Genomic DNA, 25566 nt, shown 5'->3' with positions numbered 1-25566 from the left:
TGACAGTGAACTTAAAAAACAAAACAAAAACAAACCCTGACAACAAGCTTCAAGCAGAGACTCACATAAACAGAAGTGGAAAGAGAGTCAAAGGTTCACTAAAGACTTCATGAATCCAATCTAATGAACTTGGGAAGCACTAACACTATGATAATGGATTCCAATATAAAACCTTATGATCGGTAAGTTTCCCTAAGTGAGCTCCCTAAGTGAGCTTTTTTTGTATAAAACCTTATGATCAATAAGTTTCCCTAAGTGAGCTTTTTTTGTTACCACATTTAAAATGTGCAGAAATTCCATTTCCAGTTAGATTTGGCACCTGAAGAACTATTTATATTTACTTACTTCTAAATTTCTTCTTGCTGCCAGCCATTTACCTAAAAATTGATAGTGACACACCAACAGCAGGAAAGCCTAGCAGATGAAATTGCTAAACTAAAGTAGGAGACACACTGATTTTGCATCAATAGAAGCACTTTAGTCTAAAAAAAGCACACAAGTTTCATAACTGTCATTTTGAAGCACAAGATTAGTACATTTTAAAAAGGATGATTTTACAATTTGTAGAGACCACGCATAGCCCTTCATGCTGCTCAATACTGTTTCATTGTTTTCTTGTATTCTCCTTTCTGGGTCCATGTGGTCTTAGATTGTAAGTTCTCTGGAGCGAGGACCAGCTTTCCATTCTACCTTTGTACTGTATGTAACACAATGGGGTCCTGGTCCCTGACTAAAGCTCCTAGGTACTGCAGTCATAAAAATAATTACTACTTTTCATAAGCTTTACAACCTCTAGGGTATTTGTATCCTGTGTATTTTCTGATTGCTGTGCTGAACAGAATATTCATGTTAAGGACTGATAATTGGTATTAGTTAACCAAATTACCCATGAAAAGAGGAAAATGAAGGAAATTATTTCCTTCTGTTTGATCCTATTTAGACACACAAGTATACTATAATGTTCTGTGGGAATACAAATCCCACAATGCCACCTCCATCTTACTCTAGCGGCTGTTGTTGGTACAGGACACAGTGGATCCATTCTCACAAGTATTATACTTGCAGAGGGTTCCCCTAAGGTGGGAAGTTTCCACAGACTACCTCCAGCTGAATTAAGGCAAAGAAGCCTTTACAGACCGGAGAATCTGACCCAGTAACTTTGGACATTGGCAGAGAACTTTTACCTTGTTTTCCAAGTATATTGAAGAAAACCTTGGGTGCCCAGGCTACCATGCTCATACAGGATGTTAGAGGCACAAAGATAGTACCTCCTGGCCCAAACGTGTGTCTCATTTATCTTGACCACCAGCTGCATGGTAATGTTTATATCAAGACACAGTTTGCATTTTTAATGCAAGCAAACACACAGATGGCTTTAGAATATTATCCATGAAACTTGTGTGTTATTGTTTCCTGATCAGCATTGTGCTTCCATAGCCTCTATGACTATTTCATCCCACTGTTCTTCATAATGAAGTGCAGCAACCCAGCTCATATGTAATTTTCTGAGACCTTTCCCCACTAACAGTATTTTAAAATTCCAAGGGATAGAACATGGCACAGGTTGTGGCAGAACACATTTAATGAAGACCTTCCACAATTTATTTTAAAAAAAGTTTCCTTCAACATTCCACTTTTTAAAGCTGTTCTAAATTTTAGAATTTGTCATCTCAAAATACAAAAGAATTCCATGACAAGAGTATTTTTAGAGCAACATTAAGACTAAGGGTAGCTCAGAACCCAACTTGAAGCAGTAAAATCTAAAAACACAGGAGAGGAACACAAGAGACTGATTTCAATAAGCTTGTATTGGCCTTTATAATACAATATAAACTAACTGATAGAAGTTGCTAAGGGTCATTTCTAGAAACCAGAAATGGAAACCTCCATCAGGTCATCTTGCCCTTAGCCCTGACAATACAAATTTGTTCATGTGCTGTATCATCAATTGACTTGTCTAGCTCAGTTTTAAGTCATTTAGAGCAACAGGGGTTATGACACTTTCCTTATTGAGACTACTCTAAAGTATATTAGATTTTCTACTGGAATTAAATTTATCAAAAAAGTTTAGTCTACATATTTTGTGGAGTCTGAAGTGTTGGCTGCGTTCAAGGGAATCCTGTGGGGGGGAATAATGGGAAGTGTGTGTGAGAAAGATGACAAAGAATCAGGAATGCCAGGTCTATTGATATGTTTTCTAGCTTGTGTAACTGAAAATTAGTTGGGAATCTTGCGATGAGCAAGTGTGTGCTAAATCACTGGCATGGCAATCTAATTTCTTCCCTCACAACGTCCTATCTTATAAGCCTTGAAGGAAGAAAGACTGGCATATCAGTTCTCACAACTCCTGCCTGATAATATAGAGGGAAGGAAGGGTAACTGTTGGGGTCTCCAATTCATCTATTCAGATAACAGAGATGTCCAGGATAAACTGATAAACTGTAAAAGTCTATTCCTGCAACTGTACATAGCTGAGTTTCAGTTAGGGACCAGTTAGTGATTTGCAGTAAGTTCTTTTTATAGCTTTTCTGAATATAAAAGCAGTTTTCAATATGAAAACAAAATATATAATTCCTAATGTTGGCTTTAGGGTGACCAGATGTCCCGATTTTATAGGGACAGTCCCGATTTTGGGGTCTTTTTCTTATATAGGTTCCTATTATCCCCCACCCCCGTCCCGATTTTTCACATTTGCTGTCTGGTCACCCTAGCTGGCTTTCATGCATCTGCTGATTGTATTTAGCTCACAGCTTTAAACGTTAGAAACAGGAACACATCTTTACATCCTCATAATTCTGTGACTGTTGGTTTATAATTATGAGAAGTCATAACTAAGAAAGGATTTAGCTTAATAGTTAAACACACTGTAAAACAGTATAATCTGTATAAATTACTCACAGGAAAAAGAGTAATCTACTCGATACCTATATGAGTTGAAACAATGTAGAGGTTGGATATCAGCAAACATTTAAAGTTACCCTGCAGAGAAAAATCACAAATGCTTTTTTTATTAGAAGGAGTCTACCATGACAAGTATCCAGTTACTCTTTTTTATATACTGCTAGACAAGACCAGTTTCTAAACTCTCCCTCCATCGTTATTACATCCTTCAAATACTTGCAGATGGTTTCCTTTACCCTTTCATTGGCTAGGGCTAAGTAAATTACTGCACTGTCTCTATATAACATGACAAAGAAAAATCACACACAGTGTACAAGGTCAGATATACTGAACTACCAAGTGCAACTTTTAAAGAGATCCTTGAAGTTCAAATCTTCTGCCTCCTTAGAGAAAGAAAAGGGGGGAAAAAAACCCAAAACCATTTTTTATTTTTAAAATGAGAACCCAAGAATAGAGGTCCCTATACTACTGATTCCTTTGCAAACAAACTCTCACCACATCTGTGGAAAAGATTCAACTAAGTCAGACCCACAGAATCAACTGGCAGGGTGCAACCACGATCTGTAGGTCAATGACTGCCCATCTACCCAAACTTTACAACAAAGACCGTCCAAGGAATTCTCTTCTCTGCAATAGCCCAGTTACAGTGCTCCACATACAAGCTGTAGTGCATTGGGGGTGAAGTGGGGTGGGCGTCCGAGACAAGACTGCGAGCAGGACCACAGCATGTAGCACTGTCAGGATTCTGGGTGGTACTGCTGCCTCTGAGCAGCCAGGGACAGGCTGGATCACTGAAGTTATTCCGGGGTCATACCCTTCTCAACTTTATGCTTCACCCCTCTAGAAGCACAACACAAAATCTCGCAGAATATCAGCATCTGCATGTATGGTGGTGAAGGAAACATACCATGTAAGTGGCAGAGAATTTACTTCTATCTCAAGCCCCCTCCCTGCTACCAAGCGAAAGGTGGAGTCTGTAGTTCAATTCAAAAATTCTCATGCACATTATTTAACCTTCAAAAAGCAGGAGCACTCTGCAATGAAAATTTGAGCACAATTTGGAATATCAAATCTGCTGGAGAAATGATAGAGAACACTGCAATTAAGGACTCAAATAGAGCTCAGAAGAAAATGGGAGCTACACAGCAGAGGGTTAATGAACAAAAAGGGCAGTTTCTCGTTGGCTTCTTTAACCTCTTTATTATTATTAGAGTTAAGAATGTATGGATATATGATCTAGCTCATAAAGAGAAGTCTTACCTGGACTAATTTAGCTTACTAGGAAACAAGAGGGCAAGTAGATAACCACACTACTGGTCCCTTGTAACTCACAGGATGACTGAAGATACTTGCTTTTTCCTTATCACTGTTACAGTAAAATTTGCTAATTGTATAGAATTTAGTCTGAAGGACTTTTGATATAATATTCAATTATTGTTATTAATGTAAAAATCAGAGCACAAAAAATAGTGACCATAGCATAATGTATTTTGTAAGGAGTGCTGTCCTGCTTAACTAAGCTACCTGAGCTGTTTGGTGTAGTCTGTATTTAGATTGGCTACTTCCCTCAAAATGAGACATGGACTATAGTCATGAGTCAGTGTAGTAGTGTCAATTTAAAATGGACAATTAATTACTGGATTGTCTTGTATTAGATATAATAGCAATATGAAGGCTTCATATACTTTCATAATGCAGGCACATGATTTTAGCTGAACATCGACACCAAAAAGATTCCACAGGATGACCAGGAAATTGCTTCCTGAATGTCACACATTGATGGTTTGGGTATTCATGCCTGCAAGGGTGTGATTCTTCTGAACCAATTAATGCTGATGGGAAATAGAGGATTTCCTTTGTTGGGAATATGCCCAATGTGCTACTTTTCAGCCTGAAAACCTTCAGGTTAAAAGATAGGAAGCTCACACTTCCGTCTGCATGGACAAACAATTTTTTTTGTGTTAAATTTGTTAACATACTGTAAAACAGGCTACATATTGTTCAACTAAAACACATTTCGTAGTGTATTTGCTCAAACTCATGTTTAAGATATCAGGATGATATGATAGAACTTATTTTCAAGTTTACACAACAACCAAATACTTTAAAGAGGATGATGTACTAAGTCTTAAAACAAGTTCATCTTTGGTTTTAGTAAGAAGTAGTTTTCTTAATACTAAAACATTTTGTGCTTTTAATGCCACCACCCTTTAGCTCAAGGCTCCCAAAACATCTTTGTCAGCATTAAACTGTGATGAGGTGGGAATTTTCCATAACCTTTTTAGGAAGGGTATGCACCGCAGTGACTTACATGACTAGCCAGTGGGGGCACAACAGTTAAAATGCACCTGGAGCACAGTGGGAGACATGAGGTGTTTAGCGAAAAGAAAAGGAGTACTTGTGGCACCTTAGACACAAATCTGTTAGTCTCTAAGGTGCCACAAGTACTCCTTTTCTTTTTGCGAATACAGACTAACACGGCTGCTACTCTGAAACCTGTCATGAGGTGTTTAGGTCATGCAACTGCCTGGGATGATATGAATGGGTCCTTAAGGACTGGCTGAAACCAACCCATATCAACAGAGGATCCCAAAAGACAATGGTAACCTCAATCGCCAGGACACTCACACCTAGCAACCAACAGCCAAGAGGCAGGAGATTGCCCCCATGGCCACCCCACCCGTAGGGAATCAGAGAAAGGCCTTGAGCCAGAGAACAAAATTGAAAGGCGTCAGGTGGCTGTGGTAAGAGCTGGTCTTGGAAAGAGACAGCAGCTCTGACCGAGACTAACAAAGGGACAGAGAGAAAGCAAACCAAGATGGTTCCTAGCACAGCCCAAGGCCAAAGCTTTCAACGGCGCCCTGGCTTTAGCCAGTACAGATTGTGTCTTAACCTTAGTTTCTCTACGTTCACCTATGGACTTTCAGATTCTGTAGCCAGATGACTAATAAACTGTTACCTTCTTTTTGAAAAGGCTGTAGCAGTGGTGCTACTTACTTACTGAGATACTCAGATACTTACTGAGAACACTGAATCCTGAAGGGGTACAGAGCAAGCCTCCCACAGGAATCTGACTTGCCTGGATTCACGGCAGGGAGCCACGGAGAAAAGACAGGGATCGCGGATTCCCAAAGGCCCAGTTTGGGGTTGTAGAGGTGGCAGGCTTGGCCCTGTGAAACCGTGTGGACCCCTGGGGCTCAGCACATTAAAAGGGTCACTCCCAAGGGACTGATTACAGGCTGGGGCATAGACCAGCCCCTGTGATTCCATGACAACCCCCAAACATCCCTGTTAGCTGTATTACTGATGAAGAAACGTTAAGGCATTTTAATTCTTATCTCATCTTCTTTACTGCACTAACTTTATGTTACCAGTGATTTTAATTTGGGGATTCGAGACTGTTCTACATTTCATAGTGCTTCATCAAAGTCGATGAGCTTATGGTACAATTCATTTGCTTCATGGTTGCCTTTCACCTCACCTAAAATTAGGACAGTAGGGATTACATTGAAGGATACACATCACTGGTCTTCTAAAGTTCATCCAACAGTGTGTGCTTTAAAAAGGCCTAGTGACAGTATTGATCCCACAGTGATCTAATACTACCTAGTACAAAACAACAGAATGTCCTAAAGAAAAATCAAAGTCTACCGTGGTTGATGCCAATTTATTAACTATTTCTGAATTGTCAATGTGCTTAGTTCTACAACCATCTTACAGCAATGAGCTTGCAATTTACAAAAGACAAGTAAGAGAGCACAATGGGAAAAACAGAGAAAGGAATGTGAATTTGATCTCTCCACCTTGACATAAAGCTCGACATTTCACTGACACAGGTCAATGGTTTTGAGCATTGCAGAAAAAATGAGTTTTTAGAAAAGACTTGGAACTCCCAGAGAATTAAGATCCAGATTGATAGCTTTCCTTCTTTTGTAAACAGAATGGGCTAACATTTGATAAATGCACAATGTAACTGATAAAGTCTATTTCAAGACGACTACTTTTTTGCATTGCCACTACATAACAAATAGGATGCAGTTCTTGCCATCTACAGGAAGCAACAACTACAATCAGTATTGTTTCTAGCACTCTCTGCTGGTCTACTTCTATTAAAGCATCAACTGGTAAATGGATGCAAGCCCTGCATCCTTCACTATGTGTTTCTTAACTTTTTCCACACAGGGCCCAACCACTTAAAGGTTCCTCCTGCAATGCAAACTCTCTGCACCAACCAAGGATTGTGGGATTTGGCCATAGCAAGAAACCAGGAATGAGATTTTGAATGTTGGGAGTGAAAGTGCAAGGTGTGTGCATGAAGAGGGAGAGTAAATGGGTGCTGGGTAGGTTGGATGCTTCTGCCCTTTCTTCACCACACTCTGCTTCAAAGAAGTCCTGCCTCAGGAGATGGGATATGACCAGCAACACCCAAAAATCATGAAAAACAGACATGACAAACATCTGTGAAGCCCTAGATGGGCACAACTACAACTCAAGGCTGTACTTGCAGAGGCAAATGGTGAACAAAGGATGGTTTCTCACTAGGCTGTCTGAATTGGCATGCTGAAGATAGCTATACAAGACCCCTGAGCTTAGTTGCCATCTCTTACAGCACCTGTTCCCCAACAGACTGCTACAGTACAATACCATTCAGGAAAATTGTCTTGTTCCGTCTATGGGATTCTTGAACACAGCTCTTTACCCATTCAGTTACATGTGGCCTTAGAAGTATGACCTAACTCAGGAGCCTACAGCAGGATAAAAAGAATGTTTTCATTCTTACTCCAATCCCGCCACCCATTCAGCATTGCTGTGGATTGATAAGAGGGTGAAGCAGGGGAGATGAACTATAGAAGTCAAAAGCTCCTTTCATCTATGCGGAGGGGGGGGGGGAACAAATTTTCCCATTGAACATGAATTTGTTGATTCAATTTTCAGTTAATTAAATGGAAGACACATGCACACATAACCCTAGAATTTGATGAGATCGTTCTATGTTGACAAAATGTGTTAGAGCATTGCTATTGACAAATCAACGTCACTTTTCTAAATGAGATTTTTAATGAGTACAGATGCAAAGTAGTGAAATATCCTGGTTAATACCGATAAGAGAGAAGACTTTCAAGAAAATACAAGAACTGATCGTTTAAACAGCACCCTGTATAGGGGAAAAGCAAACAAGATTGAGTGGATAAGTCAACCGAATTGCTGATCCTTCTGGGAGAAGAAATCACAATGAAGAGACATTTAGAGGATGGAGCCATAAGGAGACATGCCCACATAACAAAACTGAGGCTGAAAGAGAGTATTCTATTAAAACCAGAACCTTTTAAAGATACTTCTTTGAAGAAATGAATCAAGGGGAAAAATCCCCACAAGGTGATCTTGAAGCATTTTCAAGTAGAACACCAGCCCTGAACCAGGAAAGGGCTAAGGAATCAAGTTATTTTCCAAAGCCACCTGAAAGTCAAAGATGTTCTAGGAAGTTTTAGAGACTAACATCTCTTCCTTGCACCAGAAGCTAAACTACTTCCAGTCAGAGAAGCCAGTCTATGTAGCTGTATGCCAAGACTTTAGGAAAGTCAACAACTTCTAAAGCGGACACACTTCTAATTTAGAAAAATTCCACACTCCTCTTTTAACGATCAGGCCAATACACTAAAGTATCGAGATTTGGTATAAGTATGTAACCCCACATCAGCTGTCTTTAAGTCTAGGAAATGAGAATCAGTCTGCTTTGAGATACTTAAGCAAGGATTGAGTATGTCCATGTATCCAGTTTCGAGGCATCAGTATTAAACAGCTTCAGCCCCTTGCTTTCCTTAGCACTTGGTTCAGCAGAGATAACTTAGAATATCAGGGTTGGAAGGGACCTCAAGAGGTCATCTAGTCCAAACCCCTGCTCAAAGCAGAACCAATCCCCAGCTAAATCATCCCAGCCTGGGCTTTGTCAAGCCTGACCTTAAAAACCTCTAAGAAAGGTGATTCCAACACCTCCTTAGGTAACCCATTCCAGTGCTTCACCACGCTCCTAGTGAAAAAGTTTTTCCTAATATCCAACCTAAATCTCCCCCACTGCAACTTGAGACCATTACCTCTTGTTCTGTCATCAGCTACCACTGAGAACAGTCTAGATCCATCCTCTTTGGAACCCCTTTTCAGGTAGTTGAAAGCAACTATCATATCCCCTCTCATTCTTCTCTTTTGCAGACTAAATAATCCCAGTTCCCTCAGCCTCTCTTCATAAATCATGTGTGCCAGCCCCTAATCATTTTTGTTGCCCTCCGCCGGACTCTTTCCAATTTTTCCACAACCTTCTTGTAGTATTTGGAACCTACTTGAGGGAATCTGTTCCATAGCATCAAAGAGGCACAATCCTTTGCACCTGCACAGACTACTTCAGCCTTGACCTCAACACACAAATGAACTTGGTCCATAGATCAGACCACCAGGAGCAATATAATCGCTAGGGCCCTAGCGAATTCAGAGCCATGAAAAATGTGTCACGGACCATGAAATCAGACCTCTGCCGTGAAATCTAGCTATTGGAAGGGAGGGGAAGGGAAAGGCAGACCTGGAATGCATACACAGGAGAATCTTTAGTAGAGGTAAAGAGGCTATTTTACCTCTGCATTTGGCACTGGTACAACCACTGCTGGAATACGGTGTCCAGTTCTGGTGCCCACAATTTAAGAAGGATGTTAATAAACTGGAGAGGATTCAGAGAAGAGCCAGGAGAATGATTAAACAATTAGAAAACATGCCTTTTGTGATAAACAGATTGTTAAGATAGACTCATGGAGCTCAAAGAGAAGATTAAGGAGTGACATGATTATAGTCTGTAAGTACCTACATGGGGAGCAAATATTTAGTAATGGACTCTTCAATCTAGCAGAGAATGGTACAACACAATCCAATGGCAGAAGTTGAAAACTTCAGCCTGGAAACAAGGCACACATTTTTAACAGTGTTTAACTATATAACTAATTAATTGGGACAGTTTACCAAGGGTTATGGTGGAGTCCCCATCCCTGACAATTTTTAAAATCAGGACGAGATGTTTTCCTAAACGATCTGCTCTAGAAATTATTTTGGGGAAGCTCTATGGCCTGTATTATACAGAAGGTCAGACTAGATTATCATAATGGTCCCTTCTGGCCTTAGAATTTATTAATGAACTGCTTCACCTTACAGGGACTCCAGGATATTTGTAACTGGATTTCTGATCTCAATTAAGTATTCAGCACAATTTATGACGTAGGCAGGCATCTGTCAAACTGGCATCTGCACAGCTCTTTCAATTACAAGGTAGGAAAACATTAAAAACTTTTTTTAAATGTACAACACACTGATTTTTTTTAAATTGTCAGCTAAGACGAGCCTTATAAAATTGCTCCCAAACTTTACAAAACAAAATTTATGAAATGGTAGAAAACTGAGAACATCCCACATATTTCACCCATATAACACAGTCATCAGCCAGGATGGGAATCCAGGACCTTTGGCTCCACAACTGAAATGACAATCTCTAGGAGCTGCAGCAGTATTATGACTGCTCTGAGCTAGCAGCTGGAGAATGACATAGTCACACAGTCATTTTATTACACCATACAAGAAGCTACAGGTGGATTAATGTAATTTTAGCAACATCAGAGAGTAAAGACTGTGTTAAACAGAAAGCTGGTCAAAACCTCAAATGTGGAACGATTGTTATCCCTCCATAATATAGAGCAGGGGTGTCAAACACGCAGCCCGCGGTTCTTTCATGCGGCCAGCCAAGCTCCCCGTGCCCCAACTCCGGCACGCCCCTCTGCCTACCCCATGGCACCGTGAGCCCCGTGCTCCTCCCTGAAGTGGCCAAAACCATGCCTCTGCAGGAGGGGAGGGGTGGCAGAGGGCTCCATGCATTACTCTCACTTCCAGGCACCGACCCCTGCAGCTCCCATTGGCCGGGAACAGGGAACCGCGGCCAATGGGAGCTTCAGGGGAGGTACAAGCAGGGAGAACTGGAAGTCCTGGCACAGTCAAGGAATTATGATGTGATTGGAATAACAGAGACTTGGTGGGATAACTCACATGACTGGAGTACTGTCATGGATGGCTATAAGCTGTTCAGGAAGGACAGGAAGGGCAGAAAAGGTGGGGGACTTGCACTGTATGTAGGGGAGCAGTATGACTGCTCAGAGCTCAAGTATGAAACTGCAGAAAAACCTGAGAGTCTCTGGATTAAGTTTAGAAGTGTGAGCAACAAGGGTGATGTCGTGGTGGGAGACCACCAGACCAGGGGGATGAGGTGGATGAGGCTTTCTTCCGGCAACTTGCAGAAATTACTAGATCGCAGGCCCTGGTTCTCATGGGAGACTTCAATCACCCTGATATCTGCTGGGAGAGAAATAGGGCACAGCGGTGCACAGGCAATCCAGGAAGTTTTTGGAAAATGTAGGGGACAATTTCCTGGTGCAAGTGCTGGAGGAACCAACTAGGGGCAAAGCTCTTCTTGACCTGCTGCTCACAAACCGGGAAGAATTAGTAACGGAAGCAAAAGTGTATGGGAACCTGGGAGGCAGTGACCATGAAATAGTCGAGTTCAGGATCCTAACACAAGGAAGAAAGGAGAGCAGCAGAATACAGACCCTGGATTTCAGAAAAGCAGACTTTGACTCCCTCACGGAACTGATGGGCAAGATCCCCTGGGAGAATAACATGAGGGGGAAAGGAGTCCAGGAGAGCTGGCTGTATTTTAAAGAATCCTTATTGAGGTTACAGGGACAAACCATCCTGATGTGTACAAAGAATAGTAAATATGGCAGGCGACCAGCTCGGCTTAACAGTGAAATCCTTGCTGCTCTTAAATACAAAAAAGAAGCTTACAAGAAGTGGAAGACTGGACAAATGACCAGGGAGGAGTATAAAAATATTGCTTGGGCTTGCAGGAGTGAAATCAGGAAGGCCAAATCACACCTGGAGTTGCAGCTAGCAAGAGATGTTAAGAGTAACAAGAAGGGTTTCCTTCAGGTATGTTAGCAACAAGAAGAAAGTCAAGGAAAGCGTGGGCCCCTTACTGAATGAGGGAGGCAACCTAGTGACAGAGGATGTGGAAAAAGCTAATGTACTCAATGGTTTTTTTGCCTCTGTCTTCACTAACAAGGTCAGCTCCCACACTACTGCACTGGGCAGCACAGCATGGGGAGAAGGTGACCAGCCCTCTGTGGAGAAAGAAGTGGTTCGGGACTGTTTAGAAAAGCTGGATGTGCACAAGTCCATGGGGCCGGATGCGTTGCATCCGAGAGTGCTAAAGGAGTAGGCGGCTGTGATTGCAGAGCCATTGGCCATTATCTTTGAAAACTCATGGAGATCGGGGGAGGTCCCAGATGACTGGAAAAAGGCTAATGTAGTGCCCATCTTTAAAAAAGGGAAGAAGGAGGATCCTGGGAACTACAGGCCAGTCAGCCTCACCTCAGTCCCCGGAAAAATCATGGAGCAGGTCCTCAAGGAATCCATTCTGAAGCACTTACATGAGAGGAAAGTGATCAGGAACAGTCAGCATGGATTCACCAAGGGAAGGTCATGCCTGACTAATCTAATCGCCTTCTATGATGAGATTACTGGTTCTGTGGATGAAGGGAAAGCAGTGGATGTATTGTTCCTTGACTTTAGCAAAGCTTTTGACACGGTCTCCCACAGTATTCTTGCCAGCAAATTAAAGAAGTATGGGCTGGATGAATGGACTATAAGGTGGATAGAAAGCTGGCTAGATTGTCGGGCTCAACGGGTAGTGATCAATGGCTCCATGTCTAGTTGGCAGCCGGTATCAAGTGGAGTGCCCCAGGGGTCAGTCCTGGGGCCGGTTTTGTTCAATATCTTCATAAATGATCTGGAGGATGGTGTGGATTGGACTCTCAGCAAGTTTGCAGATGACACTAAACTCGGAGGAGTGGTAGATACGCTGGAGGATAGGGATAGGATACAAAGGGACCTAGACAAATTGGAGGATTGGGCCAAAAGAAATCTGATGAGGTTCAATAAGGATAAGTGCAGGGTCCTGCACTTAGGAAGGAAGAACCCAATGCACCGCTACAGACTAGGGACCGAATGGCTCGGCAGCAGTTCTGCAGAAAAGAACCTAGGGGTTACAGCGGACGAGAAGTTGGATATAAGTCAACAGTGTGCCCTTGTTGCCAAGAAGGCCAATGGCATTTTGGGATGTATATGTGGGGGCACTGCCAGCAGATCAAGGGATGTGATCGTTCCCCTCTATTTGACATTGGTGAGGCCTCATCTGGAGTACTGTGTCCAGTTTTGGGCCCCACACTACAAGAAGGATGTGGAAAAATTGGAAAGAGTCCAGCGGAGGGCAAGAAAAATGATTAGGAGACTGGAACACATGACTTATGAGGAGAGGCTGAGGGAACTGGAGATGTTTAGTCTGTGGAAGAGAAGAATGAGGGGGGGATTTGATAGCTGCTTTCAACTACCTGAAAGGGGGTTCCAAAGAGGATGGCTCTAGACTGTTCTCAGTGGTAGCAGATAACAGAACAAGGAGTAATGGTCTCAAGTTGCAGTGGGGGAGATTTAGGTGGGATATTAGGAAAAACTTTTTCACTAGGAGGGTGGTGAAACACTGGAATGCGTTACCTAGGGCGGTGGTGGAATCTCCTTCCTTTGAAGTTTTTAAGGTCAGGCTTGACAAAGCCCTGGCTGGGATGATTTAGTCGGGGATCGGTCCTGCTTTGAGCAGGGGGTTGGACTAGATGACCTCCTGAGGTCCCTTCCTACCCTAATATTCTATGATTCTATACCTGGAGGAGCAGCAAGTGCAGCAGACGGAGCCGTGTGACCCCCACCCCCACGGATGTGGTTCCAGCGGCTTCCTGGAGCAGCGCGGAGCAGGGAGACGTGGGAGCAGGGGCCAGGGCAGGCAGGCAGGCAGTGAGCCTGCCCTGGCCCTGGTACGTGCCACTGCCACCCCGGAGCCACTCTAGGTAAGCAGCGCCAGGCCAGAGCCCGCACCCCACACGCCTTCTGCACCCGACCCCCTGCTGCACCCCTTACGCCTTCTGCATCCCACACCCCAACTCCCTGCCCTGAGCCCCCGCCGCACTCTGTGCACCTCCTGCACTCCCTGCCCTGAGCCCCCTGCTGCACCCTGCACCCCAATCCCCTGCTACACCCCCACCCCTCCTGCACCCCACACCCCAACTCCCTGCCCTGAGCCCGCTGCTGTACCCTGCACACCTCCTGCACCTCAACTCCCTGCCCTAAGCCCTGCCACACCCCGCACCCCTCCTGCGCCCCCTGGGGGTGGGGTTGGGGTGGGGACTTCGGGGAAGGGGGTGGAATGAGGGCAGGGAAGGGGTGGGAAGAGGCAGAGTGGGGGCTGGGCCAGGGGCAGCAAGGGTGGGGTGTCAGTGATGCAGCCCTTGGGCCAATGCACTAGTTCTCATGTGGCCCTCGTGGTCATTTGAGTTTGAGACCCCTGATATAGAGCTTCCCATTTTCAGTGGTAAAACATCTGCCTCACAGAGATGCCCTGAGGATTTACATGTCAGCAATCTTATATCCATAATTTGTATGGGGGAAAACAGACACTAATAAGTAATTTGCCAATGAGGCTAGAGGACTAGGCATGCAACCAAGGCTTCAGCCCTGCATTCTAACCCTGTTTGTCCCTATATACTCATCATACGACCTTTCAGAGACTCAATTTCCCCACCTCATTTTTAAATGTCGGTAACAGTGTTTTTCTCACTCAGTGATAATTTAAGACTCTCAAACCCTTATATTAGGGGTTCTGAAATCCTTGAACAGAAGGCATTATGTAAACGGAGGACAGACTAGAGGATCACAGTGGTCCTTTTGGGCCTTAAAACCTATGAATCTATTTATCGGACAGCTGCAATTAGAGCGAAAGAGTTCCTGGTTCCAATTTCAGATCTCAGTCCATTGGACCTCACTGCCCCAACAGATTTTTCCTCCTCATCTCCCTGGCAGCAGTCTCAGTGCACACTTTTAACATCAATAGCCTTCAAATATCCCAAAGCACACATACCTTTGATTTCAAGCTTCCTGAGGCACACATCAAACTATTTATCAGGAAACCGGCTCATGGGATGCAGGTTCCGAATGTTTGCATAAACTGTAGGTAACTATTAAGCCTCTGCCAAACTGCCCAATTCAGTTCAGAGGCACTTGCCCTCATTAAGGCCAACAGAATAAAACAAGACTGGAATTTCTACGCCAGGCCCTTTGACATATAAGCCAAATAAAATTAAAACGTCTCATCAAGGGCCAAATTCCACTTGGCCTTTATGCAGTGCAGGGAGGGAGTAAGGAACCATTTAAAGGTCTGCACAAGGCCTTGACAGTGCTGTAGTCTCTGGGCCGTGGGGAATATAGGCACTACTCCCTTACAACTATTCTGGGGGTACATGTTGCACCCCAAAAGGGGTGACGATGGGGTATAGAGCAGACACATCCATTACTATCCCTGCTACATAGATGAGCGTAGCAGCATCTATGTTCTGTTGTACCAGGGAGCTCCTGAAGGCATCCTGCCTCTGTGCTCCCTTTGGGACATGACTAAATGTTATCTAGGGTTGCCAGGTATCTGGTTTTCGACCTGGTCAAAAAGGGACCCTAGTGGCTCCGGTCAGCACTGCTGACCGGGCCGCTAAAAGTCCGGTCAGCGGTACAGCAGGGCTAAGGCAGGCTCCCTGCCTGCCCTGGCTCCGTGCAGCTCCCGGAAGCAGTGGCATGTCTGGCTCCTAGGTGCAGGGGTGGCAAGGGAGCTTTGTGTGCTGCCTGCACTAAGAGCACCGGCTCCACAGCTCCCATTGGCCAGGAACCATAGCCAATGAGAGCTGCAGGGGTGGCTCTTGCAGGCGCAGACAGCACACAGAGCCCCCTGACCCCTCCACCTAGCAGCCGGACATGCTGGCAACTTCTGGGAGCTGCCTGAGTTAAGCACCTCCCGGAGCCTGGAGAAAGTACATGCCGGCTCAAGCCTGCTGCTGCAAAATGACCTTTTTAAACCACCAGCTGCACGTATGCAGTCACGTCACCCATTATGGTCTCATTCACCACGCCAGGATGTTAGGGCAGAAACACTCTGGCGAGAGGAATGGATATCTGTTATAATCCCCAACCAGTCCCTTGTCGCCGACCCCACAATCTCCCTGCCTGGTTATGAGCTGCCCCATTGTCAATGGTCCCTATTGAACAGGTTCTGGATCGGGCAAGGTCTCTGTGCAGCCAACCAGTATCACTGGGGCCTTTGTGACAGCCCTTTATGCAGCTGCGGCGCAATACAGACGATGACGCACATTGTTGATGAATGCCTGCTTACTAGCTTCAGCGGTGGCGTAGAAGAATGGCATCACGCCACTGAAGATGCCGTCACTGGGCTAGACGACTATGCACATGCTAAATAATTAAGAGACAGGATCAGCTGAACGGATTTTATTCGAGTGTGGCACATTAAATTATCCCGAAAGGTGCTGAAGGAACATTGCCTTGTACATTAGTAAGCCCTTTCTGAGGGCATTTATTTGGTTGTGAAACTAAAGGATAATAAATCAGCTCTTGTCTGCATCTCAGAAAGACAGGGTTTCTGAAGCACTATTCATGCCTAACTTGCAGCAAATAAACAAATAAATTAAGCCCTTATTTGTTGGTAAAATTGAATCCTGGCTCAAACCAATCCCAGAATCGTCAAAAAACTTGCCTGGGGAAAATTGGAGCAGTTAGAACAGCAAGCTGCTGGGTCTTGGAGGTTAAGATCTGCTCAGAGTAGCCACAGGGCTAAAGCAATTTTTGTCTCTCTGCAAGGGAACCATCACATTGCTTAGGACGCCAGAAGTGTGAAGAAAAATGAAAAAATACTTTTGTTTTTAAATCATCTACTGACATGCAAACTACAGGAAACATGGATATGTGAATCCGCCTGTTTCTGAGCCAGACTGCTCAAAAAGTAAAGCTGTAGCATGAAGACACTAAGAAATGCTGAGTTAATCCTGGTGATAAATGCCATGAAATATTTTAGGACTAACCTGATCTCTGTCTTTTATATTTCCATTTGCTAAGTATGAAGCCTGTAAAAACATTTTCACATTTTTAACTTCAAGAAATAGTTCACCGCAAATTCAGCAGGTGACACGTTAGATTCAATATGCATCATGGACCCCCTGAATTATGTGGCACTGCCTTTCCAGGCTTTCTTCCCCTCTAGTCCAGCTGTTTACTTTGATATTAAATTCAATATATTTTATGGTGTACCAGAACTTTCCATTTTAAATGGATCAGATTTTTGTACTAAAAACATATGTTGGCATTTAAATTATCCTCAGTAGACTTCAAACTCAACAGCCTCATTGAGGTGAATGAGAGAACTCAATTTAAATTTCTTATATGGTTGGACAACGATCTCCACACCAAAATTCAATTTCCTCTAATGTTACAGTCCTGCAAAACCCGTACTTCATCTATTACAAGTATTTATAGAACATTTATCATTTGGATGTCTAAGTGCTAGCCTCTCTCTCCAGGACCATATTTTGAATTTGTGATGGGAAAACTCCTAAAGAAGGCATGGTCTAATCAAAAGTGGATAGATTCACACACAGTTAAGACATATGCTAACAGGAAAATGGGGCAAAGGAGAAAATTCTGAGTCTAGGCTAATGCTGACTGTAACTGGAATAATTTGTGCTCTACACAAGTACAAGTACAAATGCTCTACGCTAGGGAATGTCTGGCTATGCGTGACTTACATTTCTCAGATATAATCTAAAATATAATGCAAAATGTTGCATTCAGAAACACTGTGTAAATTCAACAGTCCTAGGAGGATTTTTAAAATTTCAGACTTTTGAGATGGACAAAATGGATTCTTTTTAGTTGTTTTACAATTTATACGTTTGTACTCATTGAAAAGGAAATTAACCAAAATAAGTCTGAGTATAGCATTTTGTAACATAGCATGCCTGTCTGTGAAAAAGAAGGCATGCATGCAATGTTTTCATTATGAAACAACATTGGATTTGTCACTGCAAAACCCAGCACCATCACAACAGAATATAGGTAAGTTACTACATTTGTAAAGCACATGTGATATTCATAACATGCACAAAAAAGGATACTGCAACATACTCAGAAAATTTTCAAGCTGTTTTAGAGACAAGAAGTACAGTCACCAAATTATTCAGTTGAACTGAAGACACTGACAAGACACTAGATTGAAACATTTTTAACACAACTTCAATCTTCCTAAAGAGAGAACTTTGCAATAACTCATATGCTACCACAGAAAGCTTTCAAACTACATGCTGGACTCAGAAGGAACAAATTATTGAATGAACAATGATAATTAAGGAGCCAATCTGTAGAGCAAGTCAGATTTGTGGAAGGGCAGCGTTGCCAGAATGTTGAAAAGGCTTGGTGGCCCTCTCTGTGGTCAGATATACCAACATTTTTGGTTTATATGCATGATATAGAGCCAACATGAATATAATGATTGGTGAAAGGCCTATCTATTTTCAGAGGTGGCCTCCTTTTCTGCATGTAAAATTGTTCACATGTATATTAGCACCTGAACACTGTAGAGATAAAGACGTGTGCATACACTTTAAAGAGAATCCAAACACGCATGCGTTAGACTAAAATGCAGATGTAGCTGTATGTGAGCAACTAGAGATTGGGTACAAGCCTGGTTAAAATATACCTCAAGATTGAGGATATATTTAAATTTCTGAAATCAAAAGCTCCAATTCAAATAGGACATTGGGTAACCAGGTGCTAAGAACTGCCACCAAAATTAAGATGGCTGTCAGAGCAGCAGCCATGAATATAGTGCTTATAGCTGAACTATGATGCTAGGGTAATTATTTCAGAAGACAGTTTATATCTTGACGGTAAGTTCCACATTTTATATTTAATGATCTATCTTAACAAGTTGATAGATTCTCTCTCTTGGGCTCTGACTGAATTTCCCCACGGCCACTAGTCAATTTAGGAATTGTTAAGAGTGTGGCAAGCTTCAGGATTGATTTTCAATAAAATAATGATGTAATATAAATACACCACACTTTGTTTCCAATACCTAGTTTAGTATGAGATTAAGCAATAGATTTTACAAATTATTACACATGTGTAGAAGCCTTATTTATAAATTTCCAGAATTAATTCAGTCTGCACACAAAATTTACTATAGAACAATTGGACAAGAAAATGTGTTACATTAAAGTGCTGACAGTTTTAAAACAATATTTCATAAATATTTCTAGCAGGGCCAAACTTATTTGCATTACTTACTGGAATGTAATAGATGTTCATTTTAGGGTCTTCATTGGCCGTCAGCAGCATTCCTAAAGAGAGAGACAATTACATGGTGTAAACAATGGCCATAAAAGACTAGCTTATCTATTTTATTGTTTTATTTAGAAGTGTTTTAAGAAAATAGGTCCTATTCAATACAAAGCAGATTTGTACATCAATTCCATTTCCCTTAAGTTATTTTTTCCTAAAAATAAAATAAAATAAGACTAAAAAGGAACAGTTATTAGAATAGCAATCTGAGTAAACATGAAAGATCTTTGAGGAAAAAAAAAGTGTTAACTACAGCATATCGAAACAGAACTGATTAGGACTTGAATAGAGCCTGTCAACTGCGCCCCAAGTAAGTTGCTTATCCCTGCCTCATTGCCCTATTTAAAAAAATCCCATTATTGCTAATACTGGTTCATCTCCACTGATGTGAGCACTGTTATGAGCCCCACTGTATGTAGGCTGCCAGGGGCTGCTACGGTCCTCTCACTCTGCTCAGAGGGCATCTAATTAATACTGTGCTTAACTTGGTGGTCAGCACCAATGGAGATGAAACAATGTTAATTCTGGGGTGAAATTTTTGAAAAATTTCCTTCGCATTGATAGGGTCCTCATCGGTAGCAATTTTTAGTTTCCTGTTACTTGGGGATCTATAGACCGTCTCAGTGAAGCAACTGCCATTTACAGTATTGGTGATGGCCCAGAATACATCATTCTGGGAATCAGACGTATGGTCTGAGTACAGAAGTGGGAGTCAGGATCTTGTGACACAGATGTCAATTGTATTTATGATATTGTTGAACAAGCCAGTTTATCACTGTACCTCAATTTGTGCAACTTTAAAATGGGAAATACCTACTCTTATAGAGGTATTGTGCAAACTGAAATGCTTTGAAGACAAGAAGTGAGGTACAAGTGTCAAGTATTATTAAATCTAAGCAAACCCAGAACTGGCAACAGGCTCTGTACAAACTTGATGTGACAAATGATATGCTATACTTCTCCCCTCCCTCCCCCTCCCCCCCAAACTAGTAGGTAAGGACATTCAGCATATATTTCTGCATTTATGTCATTTGACTTTCCTACATAAATGACCTTTAAATAATACAAATAAGAAAAAGCAATGAAGGGGAGTGTGTGTTGTGTGTGGGGAGGGCAATCAATTTAGATAACTTTCTGACCTAAACACATTCTAAAAGATTCCACTGAGACTATGAATAATGCAATCAATCATCATGTAGCCAGAGGGGAGAAATACAATTTATACCCAAATAGAGGCACACAATTAATATGGGTGGGGATAATCCCTTCCAGACAATCCCTTTATTAAAAATACACAATGCAGTTGGACTCTAGAAGACCGAAAAAGGGCTGAATATTTCTGGAACACCAAGAGAGTCACAGTAGCAAGGTTAAAAACCAAGTGCAGAAAAGTTTACGGGCAACCTAAACAAAACCAGAACGATTTATGGTTATTTCATGGATTAACAGTGCCTTGGAGCATTAGCATTTCACTACCACTAGAAAAGGAAAAACCGTTCATTCAGTGAACAGGGAAAACCCCAAAGACAGAACGGTAGAAGCAGTTTACCAATTATGCCTAATGCTTCAAAGAAGACCGTAAAGGTAAGCATCTTGGGAAGTTTCCACCAACAATTAGAGGAGGAAACAGTCTCAGGGACAGTACCTGGGTGTATACCACAGGGGAAATTTGAGAAACAGAAAAAGAGAGTCTTGATCAAAGAAGTCTCCTATGCATGTTTCTGCTGTCTCAGCTTGTTAGCCTTGACCATCTTTCATGAGAACAGAGACACACCTATCAAACCACAGACCAGACTAATCTTCTTATATGCAAGAGATTTCACAGACTGGAATAAGCAAGAACTCTCTTTTCAATGGGAAGTATTAATTTGGAGCCTGTTTGAAAAAAACAAGTTCTTTAGAAACTTGCAATGAACAGAAGCAGATGGGGCAGAGAGACTTCTACTCAATGGAAATATGATTATGTCTCAATCAATATTATACACCCAAAAACTTAGTTAACACAACTTAGATAACGAAGAGTTAAAGGTGGCCAGTGGTACCTCATGCCCTCCAAAACCGTGGAGAATGGCCGAATATAAACCTCTGAAAACCAGGAAGTACAGATAAGGTACATGCCAACTCAACCTTAACTCTGCACCCCCACCCCCGAGATGGCAACAGTCACTGGGAATTATGTGCACGCGTTCCAGCTGCCTTCATTATGTTATGAGAAGTTGTATCGAGTGGCGGAGGGATTAGCTGAGTAGCTTGGCAAAACTGTGATTGTGATTTAAGGAGATATACAGAAGGAGTGATCTGAGCCTCTCTCCAAGGCACCCCCTGTGTGTGATATAAAAGGAAAGAGGTGCGTGTGTAGCCTGAGGGACGCAGTATGCCTCATTTCAGCACTAGTTCTGAAGTTGTGTGAGTAGTGGTGCATAGGGGCCCTTCTTGCCATAGTGAGGTGGGATGTGAAAGTGGTCTGTAGGTTTAATGATGGGTAAATGAAAGTACAGTGTTTGATGGAATCCTGTGCAAAAGGACAAAGGGATTGTACACTTTAGCAAGTTTTTTGTTGTGTCTGTGGAGAAGGCTGTGTTTGAGTGCAGGGCAGGTATAGGTAGCTCCTGGCTAGTACCCCTCACCCGAATACAAGTTTTGCTTTAGCAAACATAAAATATTAAACTCTGTGCTACAGTAATCATGTGCCCTGTTCCCTGAGTGTTCTGCACTAACTGCAAAGGCAGATTGTTAGTAGGCATATTATGGGCACATTGGAGCATCACTCCAAGGGCAGAGTTAAGACTGCAATGGATTGCACCTTAACTCTGCTTCCTAGTTTTCAGAAGTTTGCATTACTGTAACTCTATTTCCTGGTTTTCAGAAGTTTAGCCAGCCTCCATGTTCCAGAAAGGTACGAGGCTCCACTAGGCAATCTTAATTATGAGGTAATGGACGTTGGGGACATTTAATTTTCTTGTTTTTATAAAAAAAATTATTTCTCAGCATCCCCATGTACCACAGGCCAGCACTCCCTTTGCACTGCCTCTGGATCCCTGTCAACAATTACACTGGCCACAGAATGCACTGGCTGCTTGTTAATCCCTTCACTCCCTCTGTGCTATCTTCTCATTGTCCGTCTCTGCTGTCCAAGACAGCCTGGTTCTCCTTCCACAAGAGTCCTCCTGTGGCGAGCCAGGTGTCAGGGTGGGAGCTGCAGACTGAGGAACTAGGGAGAGGCTGCAGGAACAGTATAGGTACTAGCATGGAGTCAGTGGGGACATTTTCTGAGGGGAGGGACAGATACTCCTTGCCGCTCCCCATCCTGGACTCAGCACTGTATACTTGGTGCATTTTTCATGCATGCTTGTTCTCAGCTCACCACGCAGAGGAACAGGGTCCTCCCACCCCCTGCATCCTGGCACACACATGGGTCAGAGAGAGGAATTCAGATCCTCCAGGGGAACCATGGTCCCCGCAAATACCAGGTCACATGGGGGGATACAGAGAGGGGCAGACTCCCTTCCCAATCCACATTCCAGCACACACATGGGGGGAAGGAAAGCAGCCTCAGATCTCCCCAGATCCTGGCACACACAGGGGAACAGGGAGAGGGACTCAGAACACAGAAGGGGAGAATGTGAAGCTGACAAGCCTCCAACCTCTAATCCCCCACCCACTTCCTGCCACCCATCTGTCCTACCATCCCTAATCCCCACTCCCTCCTCTTGGCCTGACACCCACAATCCCTTGTCCCTACCGCCCTTCCATTTATCCCCCTCATCACCTAGACCCCTCTCCTCTGCCCTCTTATCCCCCCGACCTCCAGCAATACTCCAACATCCTCCTACATTCCACCTTACTGCTCTGACCCCTTGTATTCCCTAGCTCTGCACCAACAAAGTTATAAGAATCTAACAATGTTATAAGCACCTTGTATGAGAGGGCTGTGTATCAGGTACACCTTGATCAAATGATCCTGCGACCTGGTTTCCTTTAATGACACTCAGTTTCATTGTTCAGGAAACATGATTACATTATCCTAAAGGCCTTTCATCTTCCTTCCAGTTAATCAATGCTAGCGCTCTGCTATAATAATCCCCAGGTGGAAAAGTAGCAAGTACCCAGCAATTACTCTAATATATTTACGCAGGGCACGTATAATTGATTATCATTCAGAAAACAGAGCTCCTTCTAAATTTACTGGGCACATTTCCCAAAAGTCAAAAAACCCTTAATAGAGACAGAGACAGACAGTAGCAGTATGCCTACAGATCATTCTCAGATTCCTGATAAGGCTAGGGTTTGAACTCTCAGTGCATGGGTGTAGCTCTGTTCAATAACCACAGCATCTTCTCTTGAGCTACCCAGATACTGTCAACAAGGTGTCTGGAAACCCTCTAGTCCTACTTTTGCTGCACATCTGTATTTCAATCTTGTTGACTTGATAGTTTTGGTATGTGCCATTCTAGAGATCTAAACTCTTCTTTAATAACTTCGTCAATATTGCTTCCCCAAAGAAGCAATGGGTGCCATGCACTAGGTGAGATAAATACAGACTAAGATCAGTTGGAGGATGATCAGAGACGTAGGTAGAGTCCCAGGTGTGCATGCAAAAAATATTATAAGAACCAGATTTTGTAAAATGCTGTTTTTTCCAAGGGGGCTGTATCTCAGGAACCCCTTTCTCTTCTGAGCCCAAACAAGGACAACTAACACCACCTACACCTCTATGAAGCATAGTAAATTTCAAGATAATCCAAGTAGACATGCAGATTATAAAGTGCACCTGAATCTTAACTATAGCAGAGCTGGCTTGCCGTATAACAGGCAAGACCAAACTGAATTGTAACACAGTATTGTCATCGTCATGACTTAACACACCAATGACACAGCAGATTTTACTGTGAAAACAGTCAGTCCTCTTACCCTCCCGCAAAACAATAGTGAATCAAAGGATATGCCTGCCAAAGAACCAATCTGACCAAAATTTTCAAAAATTTGTTTTGTTTTTCAACAACAACAACAACAACAAAACTCTAATAAAAAAACCTTTCATTTGAGATTCAAACATTTAATTTTTTGAGATTCCCCCACCCATCTAACTTCCCACACACACTGAAAAAACGTCTGTGGGAATGGAGAATTGATAGAATGGGAAAATAAATTATTCTTTTTCAAAACAATCAAAATTGTCGGTTTTAAAATGGGAAATTATGACAAAACCCAAACATTTTAAATGTGTTTGTTTTTTTTTTTTTTGTCAAAACACTGATGAAAAAAAAACTTGTCCAGTTCTGAAAAGAAAACTTTCCTTACTCAAATTAGGTCCTGGCCTGGACACAGAGCTAAAACCACTACTCTTATGAAAAATGGCATGGGATTTTCAATGGCCAAAAGCAGCTGATCCTCCGAATGACAGTACAGTGGCCTATAACCATAGTGTCCACTGATTCATTACCGACTCAGAGGAAAGGAGGATACAAATAAGACCACACTAAGCTCCATAAAAAGTCTACCAACCAAAGTCAACCAAGCCTGACTCTCCATCACTATGACAGCTAAGGAGATCACAGCCTGAGGCAGTAGGTGCTTTACCTGTTGAATGTAATAGGTATTTAGGGTATTTTAAATACCTGAATTAGGATAAAGGCAGACATCATTGATATCATGTTCTGGCTCCATGGAAGTAAATATTTTCCCCTGAAATAGTAGGAAGAAAACATTAGATTTCAAATGATGCAATTACAAAGTTCAATAAAACAAACCGATTAAAAAGTAGCCCTTATGGAAATTAAAAATATAGTGGAAGAGTACAGCAGGCAAGGCATGGTACAAACAAGGCTTTGCACTATGATGGCAAAGGCAGCTCAAGGAATTCTACATTGTAGCCCCTGGCTGACCAGCTCTTCAATAAGAATATGTGGCCTACCGGTTGCTCAACTCAAAATACAACACTGCATGCTGGGACTTGTAATCTCCCTTTTGGAACTGCTGCATTGAAGATGGGGATATCAGCAATCTACTCCATTTTATTTAAGTTGGATGGGGCCCTCAGGTTCAAGGCAAATTGCCAATGTAGCCCTCGTTTCGGCAAAGTTTGAATGTGCCAGTTCTATGTAGTCTCATTTTAATAAGTAACCCATCTATACTAGAGAGCTGAAATGACAGGTTGGGTGTGGGCTTTGGTTCTCCCACCCTATTCTTGTGTGTAACATAAGGCATGGCATAGCACTTTACACTACCTGTAATTTATTAACGTTGTATTAAAGAGGTCTGAATAAAAGGATCCAGTGGTAAGTAACTTAGAAAGACTGGAATAGA

General features: G+C 42.6%; 1 protein-coding gene across 2 annotated transcripts in view; it reads right to left on the bottom strand.

Annotated features, from left to right (window-relative positions):
• The window catches only part of NOL10 (nucleolar protein 10), an 85747-nt gene that overhangs the window by 38499 nt on the left and 21682 nt on the right, over positions 1-25566 (bottom strand). For both annotated transcript variants that reach the window (XM_077812523.1, XM_077812525.1), the window contains 2 exons: positions 24879-24945; positions 19207-19259 (listed from right to left, as the gene is read on the bottom strand). In XM_077812523.1, coding sequence (XP_077668649.1) covers positions 19207-19259; positions 24879-24945 — 120 coding nt within the window. The remainder of the gene's footprint in view (positions 1-19206; positions 19260-24878; positions 24946-25566) is intronic.

Source organism: Eretmochelys imbricata, chromosome 3 (assembly GCF_965152235.1).
Source record: "Eretmochelys imbricata isolate rEreImb1 chromosome 3, rEreImb1.hap1, whole genome shotgun sequence".
NCBI classification, from domain to species: domain Eukaryota; kingdom Metazoa; phylum Chordata; order Testudines; family Cheloniidae; genus Eretmochelys; species Eretmochelys imbricata.
This window is presented reverse-complemented; position numbering and strand designations above follow the sequence as displayed.